The 21,694-nt window shown below is 38.5% G+C and overlaps 1 protein-coding gene across 1 annotated transcript; it reads right to left on the reverse strand.

Moving 5' to 3' along the window:
• Positions 1 to 2,154: 2,154 nt before the first annotated feature.
• LOC110104848 (QWRF motif-containing protein 2-like) lies at positions 2,155 to 13,586 on the reverse strand. The gene is made up of 4 exons (XM_028692744.1): positions 13,453 to 13,586; positions 13,262 to 13,351; positions 2,711 to 2,818; positions 2,155 to 2,637 (listed from the first exon to the last, which is right to left on the reverse strand). The coding sequence occupies exons 1-4, from the start codon at positions 13,573 to 13,575 to the stop codon at positions 2,569 to 2,571; spliced, it is 390 nt and encodes a 129-aa protein (XP_028548577.1). The 5' UTR covers positions 13,576 to 13,586; the 3' UTR covers positions 2,155 to 2,568.
• Between the last annotated feature and the right edge of the window lie 8,108 nt (positions 13,587 to 21,694).

A 21,694-nucleotide genomic window follows, 5' to 3' on the forward strand; every position in this document is an offset into this window, starting at 1 on the left:
GTGTGCAATAGATTCCCAAACAAAAAAAGCAGAAAGAAACAATTTTTAACAGGGAAACTGAAAATCTACCTAATGACCTGCTTTCAAGTAGCAACAACAACACATTTATTATTGAGAAAAGATCCAGAACAATATGCTTATTGCAGCTCTATAATTTAGATGTAAAAGCCAGATTGATGCCAGACAAACAGAAAAAATAATAGAAAGATGGACAGTATTGAAATACTGAGAAAGGATATAAGACAAATAAGCTTCAGGTTGAAGTGATGATTTTTATCAGCATTTAAGGATTTGTTTTGGGATAGATTTCTTGCTGCTTTTTAAAATAGCTCTTTAATATAAAAAAATTTAAGCTTTGTTTGAGACAGTTTTTCTACAGTTTCTTAAAACAGTTTTTTAGTACAAAAATTTTTAGTTAAAAAATATTTGTACTAAAAAGCTTTTTTTAAAAACAATAATAAAGCCGTTCCAAATGAAGCCTAACTCAGGTGATCAGTGATTAATTTTCATAATAGAAGAAGAAGATGAGCCCAATAAATAAATAAACAAACAAACTAACAACAAATTACAAAAAAAAACTACTAAAAAATCAACAAATTCTTAAATTCTGAAGTTATATTCAATATCATAGCAAGAAAATAGACAAATCATCCAAAGCACATATGCAAAACAAACAAGCATGGTGACATCTCAAACAAATAAAGATCAGCGGGCAAGAAATTCTGTAGGTTAGGCTTCATTCGGGACAACGTTTTTGCTATTTTTAAAAATAAATTTTTAGTACAAAAATTTGTTGAACTAAAATTTTTTGTACTAAAAAATTGCTTTAAAAACTAATAAGAAAGCTATATCCCAAACAAAACTATAATCGGAAGTATTTTGTTAATTCATCTACAAGGGAGAATGACATGGCACTGACAGAAGATTAAAATGGTAATATACAGACAGAAAACCGATATTAATGAAAATATTTCTAAAATTGAAAATGAGCACAAAGCACTTTAAAAAGGAAGAAGATTGAGATAAAAAAACAATCTTAAATGACTAAACAGCGTATGAAATTAAAAAAATGAAGGTGTGACATAACTGGATATTCATATAATCGCACAAATAATTTGGTTATAAGTTATAAACATGACATGCAAAATGAAAACATAAGACATGAAAAAAATATATAGAGATGAGGAGAGAATTTTTTCACTAATTTCGATTGCAAAATCAAAACATACATCATGGACTTATTTCACCTATTTCAACAAACACTAAAGGACCCATGTGAAGATTGAAACTCAAGGGCTTTGAAAAGAGAAAATAGGTGATTGTTATAACCACTAATGACCGACGAGGTGGCTCGACATATGAGGCAACAACCTAGGGGAGTGGATTGAGCTAACCTAAAGGTGTAATCATCTAATCACTCTACGTTAACAGGAAGGTGCAATTTGTTGGGTCCATACTAATAAGAATAAAGAATATTTTAGTATAATACAATACTAGAATATTCCATTCCAACTTTATTCCCCTTATTGTATACATTCTAAACCTAAAATTATAGAGAATTTTATAGCTCTATTTGCTTTTTGAAGCTCATGTTAGTAGTTTTAGAATTTCTGAATTTTCCTAACAATGTTGACTATGTTATAAGAAAATAAAATGATAGATTTCATAACTTCAGCCAAACCTTTCAATGCCAATAGAAAAAAAAAGAGAGCGAATTAACTAAATTAAAATCATCAAAATTAAAAAAACATGAGTATAAGAAAATAAAATGATTCAGATCACTTGTCTTTAGCGTGCTAAAGTGTTCTAAGACCACACCAAAGAGTCTCTAGTTTATAAATCTGCACTATCAGAACTAATGAGAAACAGTAAGCCTTATAAAACTGATTGACATGAAAGCAAAAGCCAAATCAATTCAACTATAAAGCACAAACTTGAAAGCTATTACTATACACAATACTTAAAACAAAACAAAAATTCTGCCCAAAATGCACGATACAAAACAAGATTCTTTCTTCTCTTTACGTTTTTTCGGTAGCCGAATACACTTACAATGAGAAAGAAACCATTAAATATGCACAAAAGCCAAATTAAGATGAGTTTACATACTACCAAAATTCTAATGATTAATTAAGGCACCTAAAAGCAATCTAATAAGCCAAACTACTGGCAAAATGCACAGTAAACTGAATTGACAATAAAATCTACACTAAGCATCACAAGTACTGTTTTCAGCAAAAAAGATCATTAAAATAGAAACACTGATCCTTTCTTTTCTTTTTTTTTTTGGCAGCCAAATACCCTTACAAATGAGAAAAAAAAACCATTAAAATATGTACAAAAGCTTCGCTTTGATCAGCATATAGTTACTGAAGCGCAAAAGGGCCATTTCTATGGTGATTGCATACCAAAAAAAACATGAATCAGCCAAGGCAAATGAGATTATCAGGCTGAATCAGGTAAAAACTACATTACACCCAACAAACTAACATCAGCTTTTGATCCAATCTTCAGTTAGAAAAGGTTGAAATGGTGTTAGTTGTCATTGAGGTTGTGAAAGAGTCAGCTCTACAGTTGTATATGGCTGGTTCTACGTTTTAGTTGAAGAAGATGGCCTTGCAGGCTACATTGCTTGACCTGTTTAAGGTTTTGCTTGAACTTTAAATTCGATATTATAGGAAATATAGCATACGGGTATCTCCAAACTTACATGTAATGCTGCTATTGTCGATAGGAGATCCCTGGTTTGATCTAACAAAGCTTGTTCTTGTGCGGCAACTTTAGCAAGTTCTAACATAAGGGAGCTTGTGCCTTCCACCTGTAGATTTGAAGCTGTTCTGACATCAATATTTAATCCCATTGGGACGCAGACAAATTTTGAAGGGCAACTTGGCTTATTGATGAAAGGTAAGTAAAAAAGCAATAAATCAGGATAGAGCTGAAGGTCAAAGCATTTAATCTTCCATTTATTCCTAATTAATTAAAAAATCAGATATATCTAGGATATATTAACTGGGGATTAGACATGGCAGAGACTGGCAATATGACTAAATGGCTATTCCGGAAGCCTCTGTGATCTTCAGATTTGCAGTCCTTCACCTGGAATACAGATCGGACAGCTGATTTCTTATAAACAGTGAAACACTTCGATGGAAAGATAGATTCACCAGTCCGATGCGAATATGCAAATAAGGGATGAGTTAAGTGAGAAAAGAAAAAAAAAAAACTCTTTTGCTAAAATTATTCACCACATAACTGGCCACCAACTATTCAGATTTGATCAAAGAAAATGAACTTATCATGAGAAGATGGTCAATGAACCATAAAAGAAATGTTGCGCTTAAGATAAATGACTCAAATTCATAGTGATCAAAATAATTAGGATATCCTGACTTTTATGATTTATTAAGACCAAAGGAGTTCAAGTTGGCAGCCTACGGCAAGCATACTCCAGACAGTGGTCGATGTGAGGACAGTTGATCCACCAACCTCCCAATAGTCAAGAGATGGTAGTGGCATTGATAGAAAATACTTGAATATTACAAGTAAACTCTAACAAGAATAAGGAAAAACAGCAAGAGAGAAACACAAATCTGGTGGAAAACTCTCCAAATTATAATTGGATTGCAAAAGAGAAAACTAATGAAAACAACGATAAAATTGATCCTCAATTCGAGAGGAGGAACGTCTCTCCCAATCTCTAGATGAATCTAAAGCCCAAGACACCAAGAAGAACACTCACAAGAACACAATAATCAAACATAACCCTAATCCTAATCTCCCTCTCATACTCAAGGCATACAATTAAAACAATAAAACAAAAAGACCTAAAGGCCCTTGTCACCCCCTCCTTCGGATCTAATTTTGAATTTGAAATCAAGTAGACCCCACCCTCTGTCTCTCTTGCTACCGCCCTTTCCTGCTATAGACTTGAACTGGCCCCTTAGAAGGGGCCGATCTAACACTACTGCCCTCCCAAAGAATCATCTTGTCCTCAAGGTGAAAACAAGAAAACTGGTATTTCACTCTCTCATATGACTCCCATGTGGCATCGTAGTCCAGGAGATTTTTCGACTTCATCAACACTTCCTTAGCACCATCTTCTCCCTGGCTGTGGGCTCCGAAAATTCGACCCCGGCCTCCCCGCCGCGCTTTTCTTTTTTATTCGGCGAGGGAGCTTTAACTGAATAAGTTTTGAGGTAAATTTTGGAAGGCAGATGGGTTTGTAGATAAGACACTACCCATAGATTTCGCCCTCATTTTGCGAGGACTTTATGATCTGAGTTCTGCCTCAATTGAGATACATGAAACACCGGGTGTATCGTCGCTGCTATAGGTAGTCTTAGCCGGTAAGCCACCGCTCTAATCCTCTCCAATATCTCATATGGCTCAAAGCATCTTGGGGCAAGCTTCTTATTTCTCATGTTGGCTACTGATCTTTGCCTGTAAGGTAGGAGCTTTAAGAACACCTTTTCCCCTACCTCAAAATGGATGTCCTTCCTATGCCCATATGTCTGCTTCTTCATAATCTATTGAGTTCTTAGTAGATGCCTCTTCAACTCTTCCAATATCCTATCCCTATCCTCCAAGTACCCCTCCATTGAAGAAACAGGAGTGCTGCTATGCCCATAGTGCACTAAGTGAGGTGGATCCTTTCCGTACAACACCTTAAATGAGGTCATCTGAGAAGTAGAATGAAAAGATGTGTTGTACTAATACTCGGCCCATGCTAGCCATCTGGCCCATAACTTGGGTGTCTCTGACACAAAGCATCTTAAGTAAGTTTTCAAACACCTGTTAACCACTTCTATTTGGTCATCCGTTTATGGGTGGTAGGCGGTGCTCCTCTTTAATATTGTCCCCTATAGTTTGAAGAACTCTCTCCAAAAATGGCTGAGAAACACCTTATCTTTGTCAGATACTATAGCCTCTGGTAATCCATGCAATCTGACCACTTATTTGATGAAGGTTGATGCCACTATCACTGTAGTGTATGGATGTCGTCGGGGAATGAAATGAGCATAATTGCTCAAGCGGTCCACCACCACTAGTATCATTGTGAAGCCCTCTAATCTGGGTAAACCATCCATGAAATCCATGGACACCTCCTCCCAAACCTGGCCTAGTAAAGCAAGTGGTTGTAATAATCCTCCTGGAGACATCACCATGTACTTGCTCCTCTAACAGACCTCACATCTGACGAACATCTCATCCACATCCTTATGCATCCCCTTCCAGTATAGCTCTGAAGCTAGTCTCCTGTAGGTCTTTTGCACCCTTAAATGTCCCCCAACAATGCTCCCATGGAACTCCTGGAATAAGTATAAAATGTGGACCGATGTCTAAAGCATCACAAACCTCCCCTGGTACAGAAGTCTCTCCCCCACCAAAGAATACCCCGGATGGACTCTCCTCCCTCAGTAAATCAACCTTGATCTTCCCCAACTCCTCATCTCGAGCACTCTCCTCCTTGATGGCTTCCCAATCTAACATCAATGAAACTGACACTATTGTTGCCTGCAACTCCCCCATACATCTAGACAAGGCATCTATCACCTTGTTCTCCACTCATGGCCTGTATTGGATCTCAAAATCATAACCCAGCAGCCACCATCCACTGCTCCAACAAGTACTTCAAGCTTCACTGGTCCGTCCTGACAACGAAATGCCTACCTTATAGGTAAGGCCACCATTTCTGGATGGCTAGTACAATGGTCATCAACTCCCGCTCATAAACTTACTTCAGTCTAACCCTAGCTGTCAACACCTAGCTGAAATAGGCAATGGATCGATGATTTTGCATGAGCACTACCCCCAACCCATATCCTGAAGCATATGTCTCTACTACGAACACCTGGGTGAAGTTTAATAATGCTAAAACTGGTACAGTCATCATAGTTTTATTCAGACTCTCAAAAGCTATTGTGGCTACCTCCCCCCATAGGAATATGTCATTCAATTGTACTGTTAGTGGTCATGCTATGGTGTTGTGCCATTTCACGAACCTCCTGTAGTATCTTGTCAGCCCTAAGAATCTTCTCAGCTCCTTCAGATTCTTAGGTAATGACCATGTTAACATGGTCTCAATTTTTGACTGACATGCTGTCACCTCCTCGTTGGACATAATATGGCCCAAATACTCCACACTAATATGGGAAAAACAACACTTCTTCAGGTTGGCCCTTAGTTGATGCTCCTGTAACACTTCTAACACCCTCCTTAAGTGTTCATAATGTTCCTCCTCTATCTTGGTGTACGCTAGGATATCATCAAAAAACACCAAGATGAATCGTTTGAGGTAAGGTCTAAAGACCTTGTTCATGAGAGACTAAAATGCGACAGGGGCATTAGTGAGGCCAAAAGGCATCACCAGAAACTCTTAGTGCCCCTCATGAATTCTGAAAAGAGACTTGGGAACATCCTCCTTCATTGTGATATGATAATATCCTGACTTCGGATCTATCTTGGTGAAGATCACTGTCCCACTCAACTCATCCAAGAGTTCATCAATCTTTGGTATAGAAAACTTGTTTGGCCTAGTCTCCTTGTTCATCGTCTTGTAGTCCACACAAAACCTTCAGCTGTCATCCTTTTTCTTAACTAGTAATACTAGACTAGAAAAAGGAATAACATTGGGCCTAATGATCCCCGCCTTTAGCATTTCTCTAATAAACTTCTTAATCACATCTTCTGAAATTGAGGATAGAGGTAAGGTCTAACGCTGATGGGTGATACACCTTCCCTCAAGGTGATTGCATGCTCGTTCTCCCTTGGTGGAGGCAATCCTTGAGGCGGCTGAAACACCTCCTGGAATTGCTGGATCAACGACTATATGGAGAGGGGTATGTCCCCCTCCTCTAATCTAACTCCCCAATTGACCTTGGTGTCCCCTAAGGTTTGTAGCCACTTAATATCCAAAATATGACATATGTACTTCCTAACTCCAGTGGAAGAAATTCCTCTCTCACCTGAATCCCCTGGATGGTCAACATCACTCCTCTCTACCTTTCTTATACCCATCATCACCCCATAACAACCGGTGCCCACCAATTTTACTCACAGTTGGTCGACGACCTGAGTAAAAATGAAATTGTGGGTAGTCCTACTGTCAAACAGAACCACCACCTCCTTGTCCCCTATCTCCCCTTTCACCTTCATGGTATGATTTATGGTGAATCCTACCACCGAGTTTAGAGAAACCTCTTCGAGATCCAGATGCATCTTCTCTTCTATCTCCTCCTATACTTCTCCCTTGCCTCATTCAGTTTCCGTGTCATCACAGACGATGAGAACCTAAAGAGTTCGGTCTCTACACCTATGCCCTGGGATATACTTCTCATCACACCTGAAATACAACCCCTTTACCCTATTCTCCTATATCTCCTTCTCCATCAACCTCTTGATATTTCCACTGCTCCCTCCTAATGTCTTCTCCTGGGTGGTCCCACGAAATCCTCCTGTTGCAGGACCTGATTCTCCACCAGTTGTGCCAACTTTATGGCTTCTACCAAGTCACGAGGCATCATGACTTTCACCACCGCTCTGATTTCTGCATTGAGCCCCTTCATGAAGTTCCCTCCAATGCAGTCTCCAATAATTGCTTCACCCGGCTAGCTAGGTGCTCGAACAACTCCCGATAGTTTGCCACTGATCATTTCTGCACCAGTGCAAAAAATTGCTCATAGAAGTCCCCTCTCATGTCGGTTTATAAACAGTCTAATAAACAGTCCTTGAATGCTCTCCAGCTCCGTATAGGTCTCCTATGGTCCTTCCACTAGAACCATAACAACGCCTTCGCTTCCAAACATAGGTCTACTACTTTCAGTTTCTCCTCATCTGTCAACCCATTGACGGTGAAGTACCTCTGCACCTTGTAGATTCCATTCATAAGCATCCTCCCCTTAAAAAATTGGCATCTTCAGCTTCCTCACCTTTGGCTCTATCCCGTTTCCCCATATTCCTCCATATTTTCCCCTCTCCTAAGTGCTTTGCTCTTCCCATGTCTCCCGATCTTCCTGATGAGGACATCTTTTAGATATTGTACCGGCGACGAAATAGTAGATCGACGGCTACAATTCAGCGTCTTTACTCTCCCCATGTCTCCCGATCCTCCTGATGAGGACATCGTTCAGAGATTCAGACACGTGTACCGGCGACGAAATCGTAGGTCGACAGCTACGATTCAGCATCTTTATTTTTGATGCATTTCTTTATGTTTTATATAGTTTTGTTGTTTTCCGAATTTACTCCTATGAGGAAGTGTTTTGTTATTGTAGCCCAGAGGGCAATTGCATACTTTTCTTTTTTCATGTTTTAAGATCTATATATAGTGATTTTATGTGTTGTAAAAGAATGATGAATGATTAAATGAAATTTTAATTTGTCTTCTTCTCTTCTTGTGAGTGTACTAGAAGGAAGAGAGAGCCCAACGCGTGGGCGAGCGCAATACCCACCAGTCACCGGAAGAGTCTGTGGCTCGTGGTCTTCTTCTACGTTCTCTTTTCTTTCTTCGTTATCGCCCACCGGCTTCACTTCATTCTTCCACCTTCATCCCGCAACCAAACCACCTCCCTTAGATCCAATCCAATTCCCCTCCCAAAAGCCACACCACCAGCCTCACCTTTGGCCCACCCAACCCAACACCAAGCCTACCCTCTCCCCCTCCTAAACCGCAAGCCCCATCATTCTCCCAAATCATTATGGTGATTCCAATCATCATAATGACTCCCTAAATTGACTTAAGAAATAACGGAAGGAGTTAGAATATTTTGAAATTCAAATTTGAATTTCAAAAACTTTTCATATTTACAAATCTAAATAAGGAAAGTTTTTAATTTTGAATCCAATCTAAATTTAATTTAGAGAGGATTTATTATTCTACCTCCTAATTTGTCATAGCTTGTTTGGAAATTATTCAACTCCTCCCCAATCCCCTCCCTCCTCTCGCTTGATGCCGCCGACCCCATTAATGGGCTTTCCCCCTTTGCTTCCTAATGAGGCTCTCATCTCTCTTTAATTTGAATTCAAATTTCAAATTAAATCCCTCCAATTCTACTTAAAATTTGAAATTAATTTCAAATTTCGTTAAAACTTTCCCTCCCCTTTTCCAATCTAACCCAAGCCCCTCATCCAAACCGCCCCTCTCTTCTCCCCACCTTGGCCGCCCCTTCCACTTCTACCTCCTCTCTTGGGAAACCCTAGTTCACTCATGAATATTGAAGCCAAGAAAAGAAGACAAGCTCCTCCCTCATCCTCGTCTTTGGTGCATGGTCGATCCTGAGATTGACCACGGCTTTGCCTACAACGCATAAGGAGAAATCGATATTCTTCTTTCTCCTTTCTACGAACCGAATTGGGAATACGAATACTCGGTGTAAATCTACGTCAACCGCATCCTTTATGGCCTCACCGAGACGGTTGAACTTCAACAACCCAGAGCAGCTTGGATTCTCATCGGACGATCAACAACCTCTTCTCCTCTAGCTACTTGTCCGGCGAACAAGGCCCTACGGGCCACTTGTCTTGTGGTGGCATCATTAGGATTGCTTCATTAGTATTACTATTTTATTTTCGTTGTTATTACGATTGTCTTGCTAATCTCTTTGTAACCGTTTGCCATTACTTAATCTTTTAACGAAAAATCTAAGAATTTGACTTGGGTGAAACATAAGTTCTTAGCTAGCAAAGTTCATGTTCAATGTCTATTATTAAAATCCAAAGCAACTCTTATCGCATGTATGTTTCACATCACCTCCCTCACATGATCACCTTCAAACCCCTCTTCACTTTCTTCCCTCCTTTCGCCAAAATAGCACCCCTCCTACCATAGTTTCACTCCTTTCTCTCCCAAATAGCATCCTTTACTCCTTGCTCCATATTTCCACATCTCTCTGCCCACCTTCCCCCTTTTTCGTCAATGATTTCAACATCATTTTCCCTCCTACGAAAATCAAAATTCATAGTTCTTCCCATTGGTTCCTTCACCTCCGATGCCGCTGTTTGGATTTGATTTTCCAATAACCTCTTCACCATCAAATGAAGATCAGAAACTTCATCTTCCACGGACGAAAAGTTGTCTTCTACGGATGAAATTTGATCCTCTACTGTGGCTTTTATTTGGCTCATCTCTCATTCCAAACGCTCTTCCAACGCATCTATCTTCTTGGCGTCCATCAAAATTTCTGGATTTTGATCCAAAAATCAGCAAGGGTTCCTTCCTCCGGATGAATTTTCACCGCTGAAATTTCAAGAAATCAGCCTTCGATGGTCCCAAGACTTGCTTTAATACCAGTTTGATAGGCAATACTTGAATATTTCAAGTAAACCCTAGCAAGAATAAGGAAAAACAGCAAGAGAAACACACAAAAATCTGGTAGAAAACTCTCCAAATTGCAATTGGATTGTAAAAGAGAACTAACGGAAACAACGAAACAACGATACAATTGATCCTCAATTCGAGAGGAGGATCGCCTCTCCCAATCTCTAGATGAATCAAGAGCCCAAGACACCAAGAAGAACCCTCACAAAAACACAATAACCAAACAAAACCCTAACCCAAATCTCCCTCCCATACTTAAGGCATACAATTAAAACAATAAAACAAAAAGACCTAAAGGCCCTTGTCGCCCCCTCCATTGGCTCCAATTTTGAATTTGAAATCAAGTGGACCCCACCCCTTCTCCCTCTTGCTGCTGCCCCCTCCTGCTATAGACTTGAACCGGCCCCTTAGAAGGGGCCGGCTGGACCGGTCAACTAGGGTCCGGTCTAACAGGCATATGCTGCTTCTACTTCAATTCAACACAAGACTACAGGCTCACACTATGAATGAGACGGGTAGCCTGAATAAAGCCAATCCAATCTGGTTCAGCCCCATTTGAGTCCTAGCTTGATCCTTCAGAAACTTCAACATTCTGTTGGCGCCTTGGGATTAATGTCCATGTAAAATAGGGTGCTAGATCATGTAGATTTTTACAATACCAATAAGACAGGTAAAATTTTCATGAACTTTAAGAACATGCATGATGCACATAACAGATATTCTATTCGAAAGGTTGTAAGTAGACCTAAGCACTTCGCTAATTAGGTTATAGATTAAATTGGGGCATGACTGCAAAGCTTTGCACAAGGTTGAACTAGCCTTATATAGGGTTTAGGGTTTTTTTTAGGGTCACAGGTTTAGGATTTTAAGGTTTTAGGTCTTAGGGTCTAGGGTTTAGATTATGAGACTTAATTATTAATTAACCAACTAAAATCATAATGCTTGCATGTGCATATTTGATTGATAAAATTCACCCTCTTATAGTACTGGTTGAAGATGCACTGTATTTGCATATGTAAATTTGAAAAAAGAAATGGAAAGAAAGTTAATTTAATTGGTACAGTTTATATGATGACTCCGATGATATTATATTATTTATGTAAAAAAGAATAAGTCGGGATATGAGTTTTTACTTACGCATAATATATGATTTAAGATCATTTACAAAATCATCTTTAAATAGAATTACTATTAAATGATGTTCTTTATTTAATGTTTTAATGTGAGCATGCATATTGTTTAAAAATTATATTATGTTATTGTAATTTTAAAATATGATTTATTCACTGAATTGTGTTAGAATCCACTCCTTTTCCTAAATAAATGTGTATGGGTATTACCTCGTGAAGTTAAATGAGTGGAAGAAAATTAAAAAAAATATATTATAGACGCAATGCTCCAAGAAAGAGATATTTATTTTCAATGGTTATATATTTACTTAAAATGAACTTTTGAGTTTAGTGGCTCTTTGAGTATGTTGAAAATAATTTGTTATTAGTGATATTAGTAAAAGAAATTTTGAATATTCATACAATAGTTTGTTCCTACTTGTTAATTCAAGCCTCTAAGCTAGGTCTTAACACCAACATCCAAGTCTAAAGCACGAAATGCAATAGGGTTGGATCAACTTCAAGTTTCAAGTCAGGAAATGATGCCCAAACCCAATCATTTTTTGGGCTAGCTCTATTAAGCCAGGCAATTGCCAATGGCCAACCCATGCCTAGACTTTAGCTTTTTTTAGGACGGCTTTCTTATTGCTTCTTATAGTAGCTTTTTAGTATAAAAATTAAAACTTTTGTACTAGAAAGCTGATTTAAGAAGCAATAAGAAAGTCGTCTCAAACGAAGCCTTCGTTAATAGTTTCCAACTAAAGAAAAGGAAGTTTTCTAGAGCATTCATGTAAATCAAAAGATTCAGCGGCATGTATTTTAGGTTTAATCAAATAATGAACATGAGTGTGATACAAAGTAGATGTACAACTTGCAGAAAACCCTGGCTGAATATTCAATTTCAACAAAACAAAAATTGATAACAAGTAAACAAGAAGAACACTCAAGAACATTTTTTATTGAATTATATATGAAGAAAAAGACAAGATACAGGTGATCTATAATTAGAGAGGTAGATTGGCTCTCCCAATCAACCTAGATGCTGCTAAAAAGCCCTCAAAGAAAGAACTACAACAAAACATAAAACTTAGCAATAGCATACCCTCAACCATAGACAAAACTCTCCCTTAAATAGTCCTAAAACACAATAACACAATTAGAACCTTCCTAATCAGCGTAAAAAAAAAATTATGAAACTTTTCTAAATAAATAGAATCTTCATAATCAACATAAACATAATTTAGGAAACTTTCCTAAGCAATTAAACATGATTTAGGAAACCTTCCTAAACAACTAAAGATGATTTAGGAAACCTTCAAAAACAATTAAAAAAATATTTTAGGAAATCTTTCTAAACAATTAAAGATTTCCTAAATAACATAAACACAATTAGAAAACTTTTCTAACACCCCCCCCCCCCCCCCCACCCCACTATCCCCCCCCCCCAAAACACTATTAGAAACCTTCCTAAACAATTTCCTTTAATTATGAATTTTCCTAAACAACTCTCTCTTGGCATTTCAGGATGCCAACAGCGAACCCAAATATGCCAAAATCCATTAGCTTTTGTGAACTCAACTTTAGGAACTGTCATGATAAAGTTAGAGATCATAAGCTCATTGCTACATGATCATTATTAAGCCAGTCTTGGGATTGGAGAACAGAATGTGCCATACAAGATGAATCAAACATGCACCTCAGGTTGAGGATATTAATATATTATGAAAACAACAAAAAAGGACAATAGACTTTCAAAGTCAAGCGGAAAGCTTGAAAAAGCAAAGCCAGAAAAATGTTAAAGAGGACAAAAAAGCAATAGAAGTTGAGCAATGACCTTTGACAATATAGAGCATGTTGAAGCTCCCATCACTTGCATCACATCTACTGCTGATCCAACAGCATCTTTCACATCTTGCAAATCTGCCTGAAGAGTAGAAAACAATCATAATCCACAGGTTATTGGTTTTTTACCATGCCATGGTACTATGACATTTTACATCGGATACAAATTATAGAGAAGCTCACCCTTGCTCCACCAACAACTGGAAGACGCAGAATGCTTGCCTCTAGTGCTTCAATTGCACCTGATAATGAACTTGAATGCTCTCTGTCCAGAAGAGAACATTCCTCTAGAAAGACCATCTGCATTGTTCATACGAGATTTTGTTAAGTTGATCGAACACATTTTTTGGAGAAAAATATACTAGTGGAATAATGTACATTGTACAATATATGACCCTTCTCCAGCATATAACTGTCAGGAATATTTTCATAGTTTACTATAAAAATACCCAAAACACCAAAAACACGATCACAATATTAGATTGTATATCAAATATTCTTCTCTCCAATCTAAAACAAATTAAAAAATAATCCATGGATAAAACACAAATAATGTTTTTTGTGATCCTGTACGTCATCTGCTGAAGGCATTTAAGGTTTAAGAATCCATGAAAGGAAAGAGAAATACATCCAGTGCTAACCTTGATCAATAAAGTTGCATGGTGGCATGGTGGCGCCATGCAGGAACATAATGATATAGCGTAAGGTTCTTACTTAAGTATAAAGGCTATTATAAAAACTAACATGCTGACTTTTATTTTTCAGTTGTAAAAGTGTCAGACCACGTTAATGAAAGATGATGATCCGAATCAACCCATGCAGGAGATATCAATAATAAAAAACATTATTAGATCAAATCGTTGGTACTGAGATTAAGGAATCTAAAAATCACCACAATTGAAAAGATTAGAACTTGAGATGATGATAGCATTACCAAGAAACAGAAAAAACAAACTAGGTTAGAAGGCACAATCATGGACATAAAACAAAGAAGAGCCAATCTCCCTCCGATATTTTGAGAAAGAATTCAATATCCATTTAAAAAAGATAATCAAGGAAAAACACATGGGAGTTTATCATAATCGATAGAAGTCAAGTATATCCAAGGAAAAATAAGATCATTAATAAAAGTTTCAAAGTTCTTCATGAAATTATTTCTAGACTATCCTGTCGCAAGACTCGACTTAATTTCCTAATAAGCATAAAAGGCCACATCTTTACTTGATTTTGAATGCGATATAAGGGTGCCTATATATAGGCAAGATAAAAGGACAATAAAATAAAATGCAATAACTAAAAAAATTATCAATAATGAGTATATATTCCTACTATAAATATCATGCACATGTTCTATTATTTATATGGCTATAAATATTTCCAATAACTCCAACGAAATTCATAACATAAATATTCCAAACATGTTCTAATATTTATAAATTAATGAATAATTCCAATATCTTTATCACCCCACACAAACTCATGATGTTGCTGCAAGAAGCGTTGCAAGTTTGCCTATCAAGAAGTGAAAGTGCCGAAGTGGATGAGACTTCTTTGCCAAGAAGGTCATCACCTGACATTGCCAACAACATTAAAGCTCGTCATTGTCAATAAGGTCATTGATAGGAAACAGCGAAAACTCTCCACAAAAATCCACACAAAATCATTAAACAATAGATAATTTGTATTATTTGATGAAAGGGAAACGGAAAATACCAAGATACAATTGATCCTCTATTTGAGAAGAGGATCTTTCTCTCTCAAATCTTTAGACGCGGCTAAAGCCTAAAGAAACTAAGAGATCTCAAATGTCAGCCAAATTCCAGATGCCCTGATGTAGGAAATGGGGTTTTAATTTTTGGTGAGCTACTAAAATTCAGCTCATTAATGTTGAGCTTTTACTCTATTAAGCTCATTATTTTAAAATTAAATAGGTTCATCCCCCCCCCTCTCTCTATGTGGCCCTTTGATTTCCTCCCCATAGGTTCCTTTTCCCTTCCCTGTGTCTCTTCGGTTTTCCCTCCTGATTCTTCTTCCCTGGGAGGTTCCGGCTCCCCTAGCTGTTGGTTCTGATTCCTTGGGCTGCCCCTTCGGTTCATCCCCTGGCTGCTTGTCCCGTGGCTGTTCTGCCCCTTCGGTTCCTCCCCTGACTTCTTGTCCCGTGGCTCCTTTACCCGGTTTTCTATGTGGTTCGGGTGCTGTTCTGGCTTCCTTATGGCTGTTGTTATGGTTCCCCTTGGCTGCCTTTTTGGGTTTTATGTGTGACTGTTTGGCTGCCTTTTGTCACCTATAAATATGTGATGTTTAAAAAAGTTTCTTGTGAGTAAAAAAATGATGTTTGGAAGCCAAAACCTGCGGGTTTCTTCGTGGAAAAGCTTGCGAGCTTGTCCCATTCCTCTCTTCATCTAGGAAAGCTTGCGAGCTTGTCCTCCCTTTCGTCTCGGCTTCTTATCTCCTTCTTCTATCCGCAAGTTCGACACCACTTGTATCATTCTTCTCAAAGCAACGGATGAAATGCAATTTTAGGAAGTTGTATGTGTCGTTTTATTTTTATTTCATAAGTTTGTAAGCGTCTTTTGTTGTATGGTCGTCTTTATATGATATAAAGTGGTCTTATATTTTGTTTTAAGTGGACTCTTTTGAATATTCTAGGAAGTGTTTCTCTTGCTTGCAAAAATTAGATTTTTTCTAATTTTTGCTTGCATCAATTTGGTATCAGAGCCTAGGTTTGTGTCTTCCTAGGTTTTTTCGTTTTTTTAGTGTTCAAAAAAATGGAAAAAGACAAAAAATTGTGTCAGTTGTGGAAGAATGCAATCCATAAGATCTTGAAGTCCCTCTTCCTATGGATAGATGGGTTCCGACGGAAGGAAGTTCAATAGAACCCCTACATAATGAACTATACAATCTACAAATGAAGATCCATACATGTATGGAGAAATACATGAAGAAAAAGAAATTGCTACAAGAACAATTCAAGCAAGAACGTGAGATTATTCTGAAAAGGTATGAAACAAAGATTCAAGAGCTAGATATGCTTCCTCGGAATAAATATGAAACAACCTCATCAAGAGATGAGCTTCTTCAACTGGAGGAGAATTGATATAGGCAAAGGGGGGTGCCTTGAAATTTTGGTGAGCTGTTCATTTCTCTTTTAAATTCAGCTCATTATTGAGTATTTAATGCCAAAATTGATACATCCCCCCCCCCTTTTCCTCTTCACCTGCTGCCCCTTTGATTCCCCGCCTGGCTTATCCCGTGGCTGGTTCCTTCTCCCTTTTTGGTTATCTATTCCGGTCCCCCTGGTTGCTGGTTCCGTTCCCTGTGCTGCCCCTTCGGTTCCTCCCCTGGCTGCTTGTCCCGTGGCTTCCCTTCGCTTCCTCCCCTGGCTGCTTTTCCCGTGGTTGTTTTTCCCGGTTTCTGTGTGGCCTTTTTCGGGTGTTGTTCTGGCTCCCTTTGGCTGTTGTTATGGTTCCCCCTTGGCTGCTTTTTGGATTTTATGTGAGACTGTTTAGGTGATGTTCTGGATTGAGTGTTTGGCCTTCTATTTCCCTTATTTGATGGAATTCATTAGGGTTATTTAAGGGTTGTTTGGCTGCCCCTTTTCTCCTATAAATATAAGGTGTTTTGAGAGTTTAGAGAGAGTTTTTATGCCTGATTTTTGGAGTTAAAAAACTAGAGGATTTTTCTTGGAAAAGCTTGCGAGCTTGTCCTTCCTTTCGTCTTGGGCTTCTTACCTCTTTCTTCTCTCCGCAAGTTCGACGCCAATTGTATCTTTCTTCTTAAGGAAATGCAAGTTTATGATTTTTATGTCAAAGTTTGTAACCGTCGTTTTATAATATGAAAGTTGTCTTTTGTTCAAGTGTTGTGTAATTTTATTTAAGTTTTTGTGACGATGTATGGTTGTAAGTGTGAAAGTCCTAGATTTTTCTATTATTTCCTAGGAAGTCTTTTTTTTTCTTTTTGCTTGCAAAAATTAGGGGCCCTCCCTATATTTTTGCTTGCATCATGCCCTAACCCTAGGAAAAGAAACTATTTAATACATACAATCCAAAAGAAAATCTTTAAATTGTCCATACATTCAAATTTCTCTCCTAACTCCCTAAAAAATCCTTCCTAAATCGCTCTGTGGGATTTGCGGTTCGGTCGGCGCGTACAAGGAGGCGGAAGAGTTCCCGTGTGGACATGGTGGACCGGTCAAATAATACTCCCCTCCCAAAGTGTCACCTTTTCCTCAAGGTGGAACGAAGGAAACTACTACTAAAGCACTTGATCAATAACATTGGACTGAAAAATGGACTGATACTTGGTTGAATAATCCCTACTTCAAGCATCTCCCTTATCAATCTCTCGCTCTCATCCTTCTGGATTTGGGGATGACGATACGAATGAACACTAATAGGTGTAACTACTTCCTTCAATATGATAGCATGAGCATGTCCCTACGGAGAAGGCGGATCCCTGAGGTAGCTGACAAACCTCACTAAACTGTTGAATCAATGGTTGTACTGAAAGAGGATTGATCCCCTCCAATCTATGTAGTTCCATCAGATAACCTTCCCCCATCTCATGTATGCTCATCACCTTGGTTTTAAGTAATATCCCTCCCCTAATCACCACCTTTCTCCCATCCACCATCAACTCCATTGTCAATGCTCCCCAGTTGACCTTTGTATCCCCCAAGATCTGCAGCCACTTCATTCCCAGAATGATATAAGTGCTCCTTAAATCCAATGGGAGAAAATCTTCCCTCACATGAACCACCTGTATGGTTAACACTACTCCCTTACATATCCCCTAACCCGTCTCCACCTTCCCTGTACCCATCATCACTCCATAACACCTTGTATCCACTAATGTCACTACCAATTGGTCCATGATGATTAGAGATGAAATTATGGGTAGCCCCACTGTCAATCAACACTACCAACTCCATGTCTACTATTTCCCCTTTCATCTTCATGGTATGATTCAGAGTGAATCCCACTATTGAATTCAGGGGACCTCCATCACGTCTAGATGCAGCTTGATCTCCATCTCTCTCTCTCCCATACTCTCACCTCCCTCTTTAGTTTCCTCGTCATCACAGATGGTGAGAACCTGAAAAATTTGATTCCTACACTTGTGCCCCGGAGTATACTTTTCATCACATATGAAGCATAGTCCCTTCATCCTCTTCTCTTGCATCTCCCTCTCTGTCAGCCTTTTGAAGTTCCCCCCACTTTTCCTCCTCTTGGATTCTCCCTAAGAGTCTCATTAATGTTGCCTGATGCAGGCCCCTTGGGTGCTAGAAGAGTGGTCGTCGTCCTGTAAGTGCCTCCTAAGCCGCTGCACCTGGCTCCTTTTCTAGATTCTTTTGATTTTCCACCAGTTATGTTAACTTCATGGTCTCTCCCAAGTCACGAAGCACCACGACTTTCACCGCCGCTCTGATCTTTGTCTTGAGCCCCTTCATTAAATTTTCCTCCAATGCAGTCTCTGATAATCACTCCACCCGACTGACTAGATGCTCGAACCGCTCACGATAGTTTGTCATTGATCCGTCCTGCATCAATGCAAAAAATTGCTCATAAAAATCCACTCCCCCATCGATTTGGAAAAGTCCTCTAAACTCTCCAGCTCCACATAGGTCTCCTTTGATCCCACCACTGGAACCACGACAACGCCTTCCCCTCCAAACATAGGCCTACTGCTATCAGTTTCTCCTCGTCCGTCAACCCATTGACAGCGAAGTATCTCTCCACCTTGTAGATCTATCCATAAGAGTCCTCCCCTTCAAAAATTGACATCTTCAGCTTCCTCACTTTTGGATCTCCCCCGTTTCCCCATATTCCTCCAGACTTTCCCCTCTCCCAAGTGCTTTGCTCTCCCTATGTCTCCTGATATTCCCTTCCATGTTCATCTTCAAACTCAACATCACTTTCTTCCATCCTTTTTCCAAAATCAGCACCCCACCTACCATAATTTCCCTTCCTTCTCTCCCAACCAGCGCACCCATTACTCCTTGTTCCCTATTTCCCCGTCTCTCTATATACCTTCCCCCTTTTTCCTCAATGATTTCTACATCATTCTCCCTCCTACGAAAATCAAAATTCGTAGTTCTTCCCATTGGTCCCTTTGCCTCCGATGCCGCCGTTTGGATTTGATTTTCCAATAACATTTTCACCACAAAATGAAGATAAAAACTATCTTCCACGGATGAAATTCAATCATCCACTGTAGCTTTTATTTGGCTAATCAATCCTTCAAAACATTCTTCCAACGCATCTACCTTTCTGGCCAGCATCAAAATTTCTGAATTTTGATCCAAAATTCAGCAAGGATTCCTTCCTTTGGATGAAATTTTGCCGCATAACTTTCAAAAAAATCAGCCCCCAATGGTCCCAAGACTCGCTCTGATACTAATTTGATAGGAAACATTTGTAGATCTCAAGTATTTCATATCAATCTTCGGAAAAAAGCGAGAATTCTCCACAAAAATCCACACAAAACCACAAAACAGTAGATAATTTGTATTACTTAATGAAAGGGAAATGGAAAATACCAAGATACAATTGATCCTTTATTTGAGAGAATGATCCTTCTCTCCCAAATCTCTAGACGCCGCTAGAGCCCAAAGAAACTAAGAGATCTCAAATGTCAACCAAATTCTAGATGCCCTAACCCTAGGAATAAAACAATCCAAAAAGAAATCTCTAAACAATCCCTACACTCAAATTTCCCTCCTAACTCCCTAAAAAATCCTTCCTTAATCGCTCCGTGGGATTTGCGGTTCAGTCGGCACGTACAGAGAGCCGAAAGAGTTCCGCCTGAGCCGGTCCCATGTGGACCGGCTGGACTGGTCCAATGGACCGATCTAACAGTCATGTTTGTCGTCACAACAACATCGACACCCATCAATGCCAACAAGATCAATACATGTTGTCGACAACAACATCGATTCAATTCACATCACGACACCATGTGCAGTAGCGCTAGCCTGCCTCGTGGTCCTCGCCCCCTCCCCAGCCCCGAAGCATGTGCTTGCCTACCTTGTGGCCCTTGCACCCGTGGGTTAGCGAGTAAGGTCATGTCAACCCAAATTAGCTGCAGGTCGGGCCCAAATTTGAATTTTTAACCCGTTTGTCTAATCGCATCGGGTTCGGGTCAAAATAGTTGAAGGCGAGTCAATTTCAGCTTGAACCCAAATCCGACCCGAAAACCTATTTTGACACCCCTAGTTATCGCCAACAACATCAATGCCCACTATAGCCAACAAAGTTGCAACAATGATATCGATATTGATGCTTGTCATCACCAACAAGATTGATGCATGCTATTGATACCAACGTGACACCAACAAGGCGGTTTTCTTTCATTATTGGAAACAACATTAAGATCATCCACAGCTAACGAGATCTATGCACATTGTCCAAACCATCATCAATGTCAATCGGCGCTAACAAGATGTTGTTCATCACCTGTCATCATCAAGATCGACAAAACGAATCCCTCAAACATGAGACAGCAAATTCCACTTCTACCTCCTCGTCTAAAAGCAATAAAATTCTCTTGACTGACACCACCAATTACACCAAATACAAGCTCTAATAAAATATTAGGAAGACATAAAAGGCTATGTTTTTGCTTGATTGAATTGAATGTGATATGTTGACACAAGGTTGTATATATATAAACAAAAAAAGAGAGCGGTAAAGAATAACACAATAATAAAAAATATCCTCAATAATGAGGATAAATTACTAATAAATTCCTACTATAAATATCAAACATATATTCTAGTATTTCTATATCCATAAGTAATTTCAATAACTCTATCATAAATTCATACTATAAATATTATGAATGTAACAATAATCGTATGATAATGAATAATTTCAAAATCTCAAACATCATCTATTAAATAAAAAGAATTTGAAAATATATTTATTGTGATATTCTAGAGTTACCTTTCTGCAAACTAAGGTTATCTATGATATCATTTACTAATATCATTTACAGATTTTCCTAAGTTTCCTAAGAGTGTTGCTTATTTTTCAAGAGAAAAGCTCCTCAAATGCCTTCCAAAACATATAAGTGGGATGACTTTACATATATAAAAGCTTAATGACATATTAAACATTTTCACTACAACAAAATCTCTCATCTTTTTTTTTTTGCTTGTTCGAGGGTAGACAGAATCTCCCTTGTGGTTGGCACAACAAACCCTAGAAGGGCTGGTAGCTTACCTTTCACAAATAAAGTCTGAACTCTGAAGGATCCAATGCCTTCAATTCCATTATTTCAAACTTAAATCATTCCTATACACCTCCATACACCATATGCAAATTTCTTCCTTCACAACTTTTGTTTTAGATTTGATTCCTCATTATTATGAGCAATAAAACAAAAAAAAAATTCTAACCAAAAATAAACTTTTTTATTGATAAAT

This window comes from Dendrobium catenatum, unplaced genomic scaffold, assembly GCF_001605985.2.
Source record: "Dendrobium catenatum unplaced genomic scaffold, ASM160598v2 original_scaffold_268049, whole genome shotgun sequence".
NCBI lineage: Eukaryota > Viridiplantae > Streptophyta > Magnoliopsida > Asparagales > Orchidaceae > Dendrobium > Dendrobium catenatum.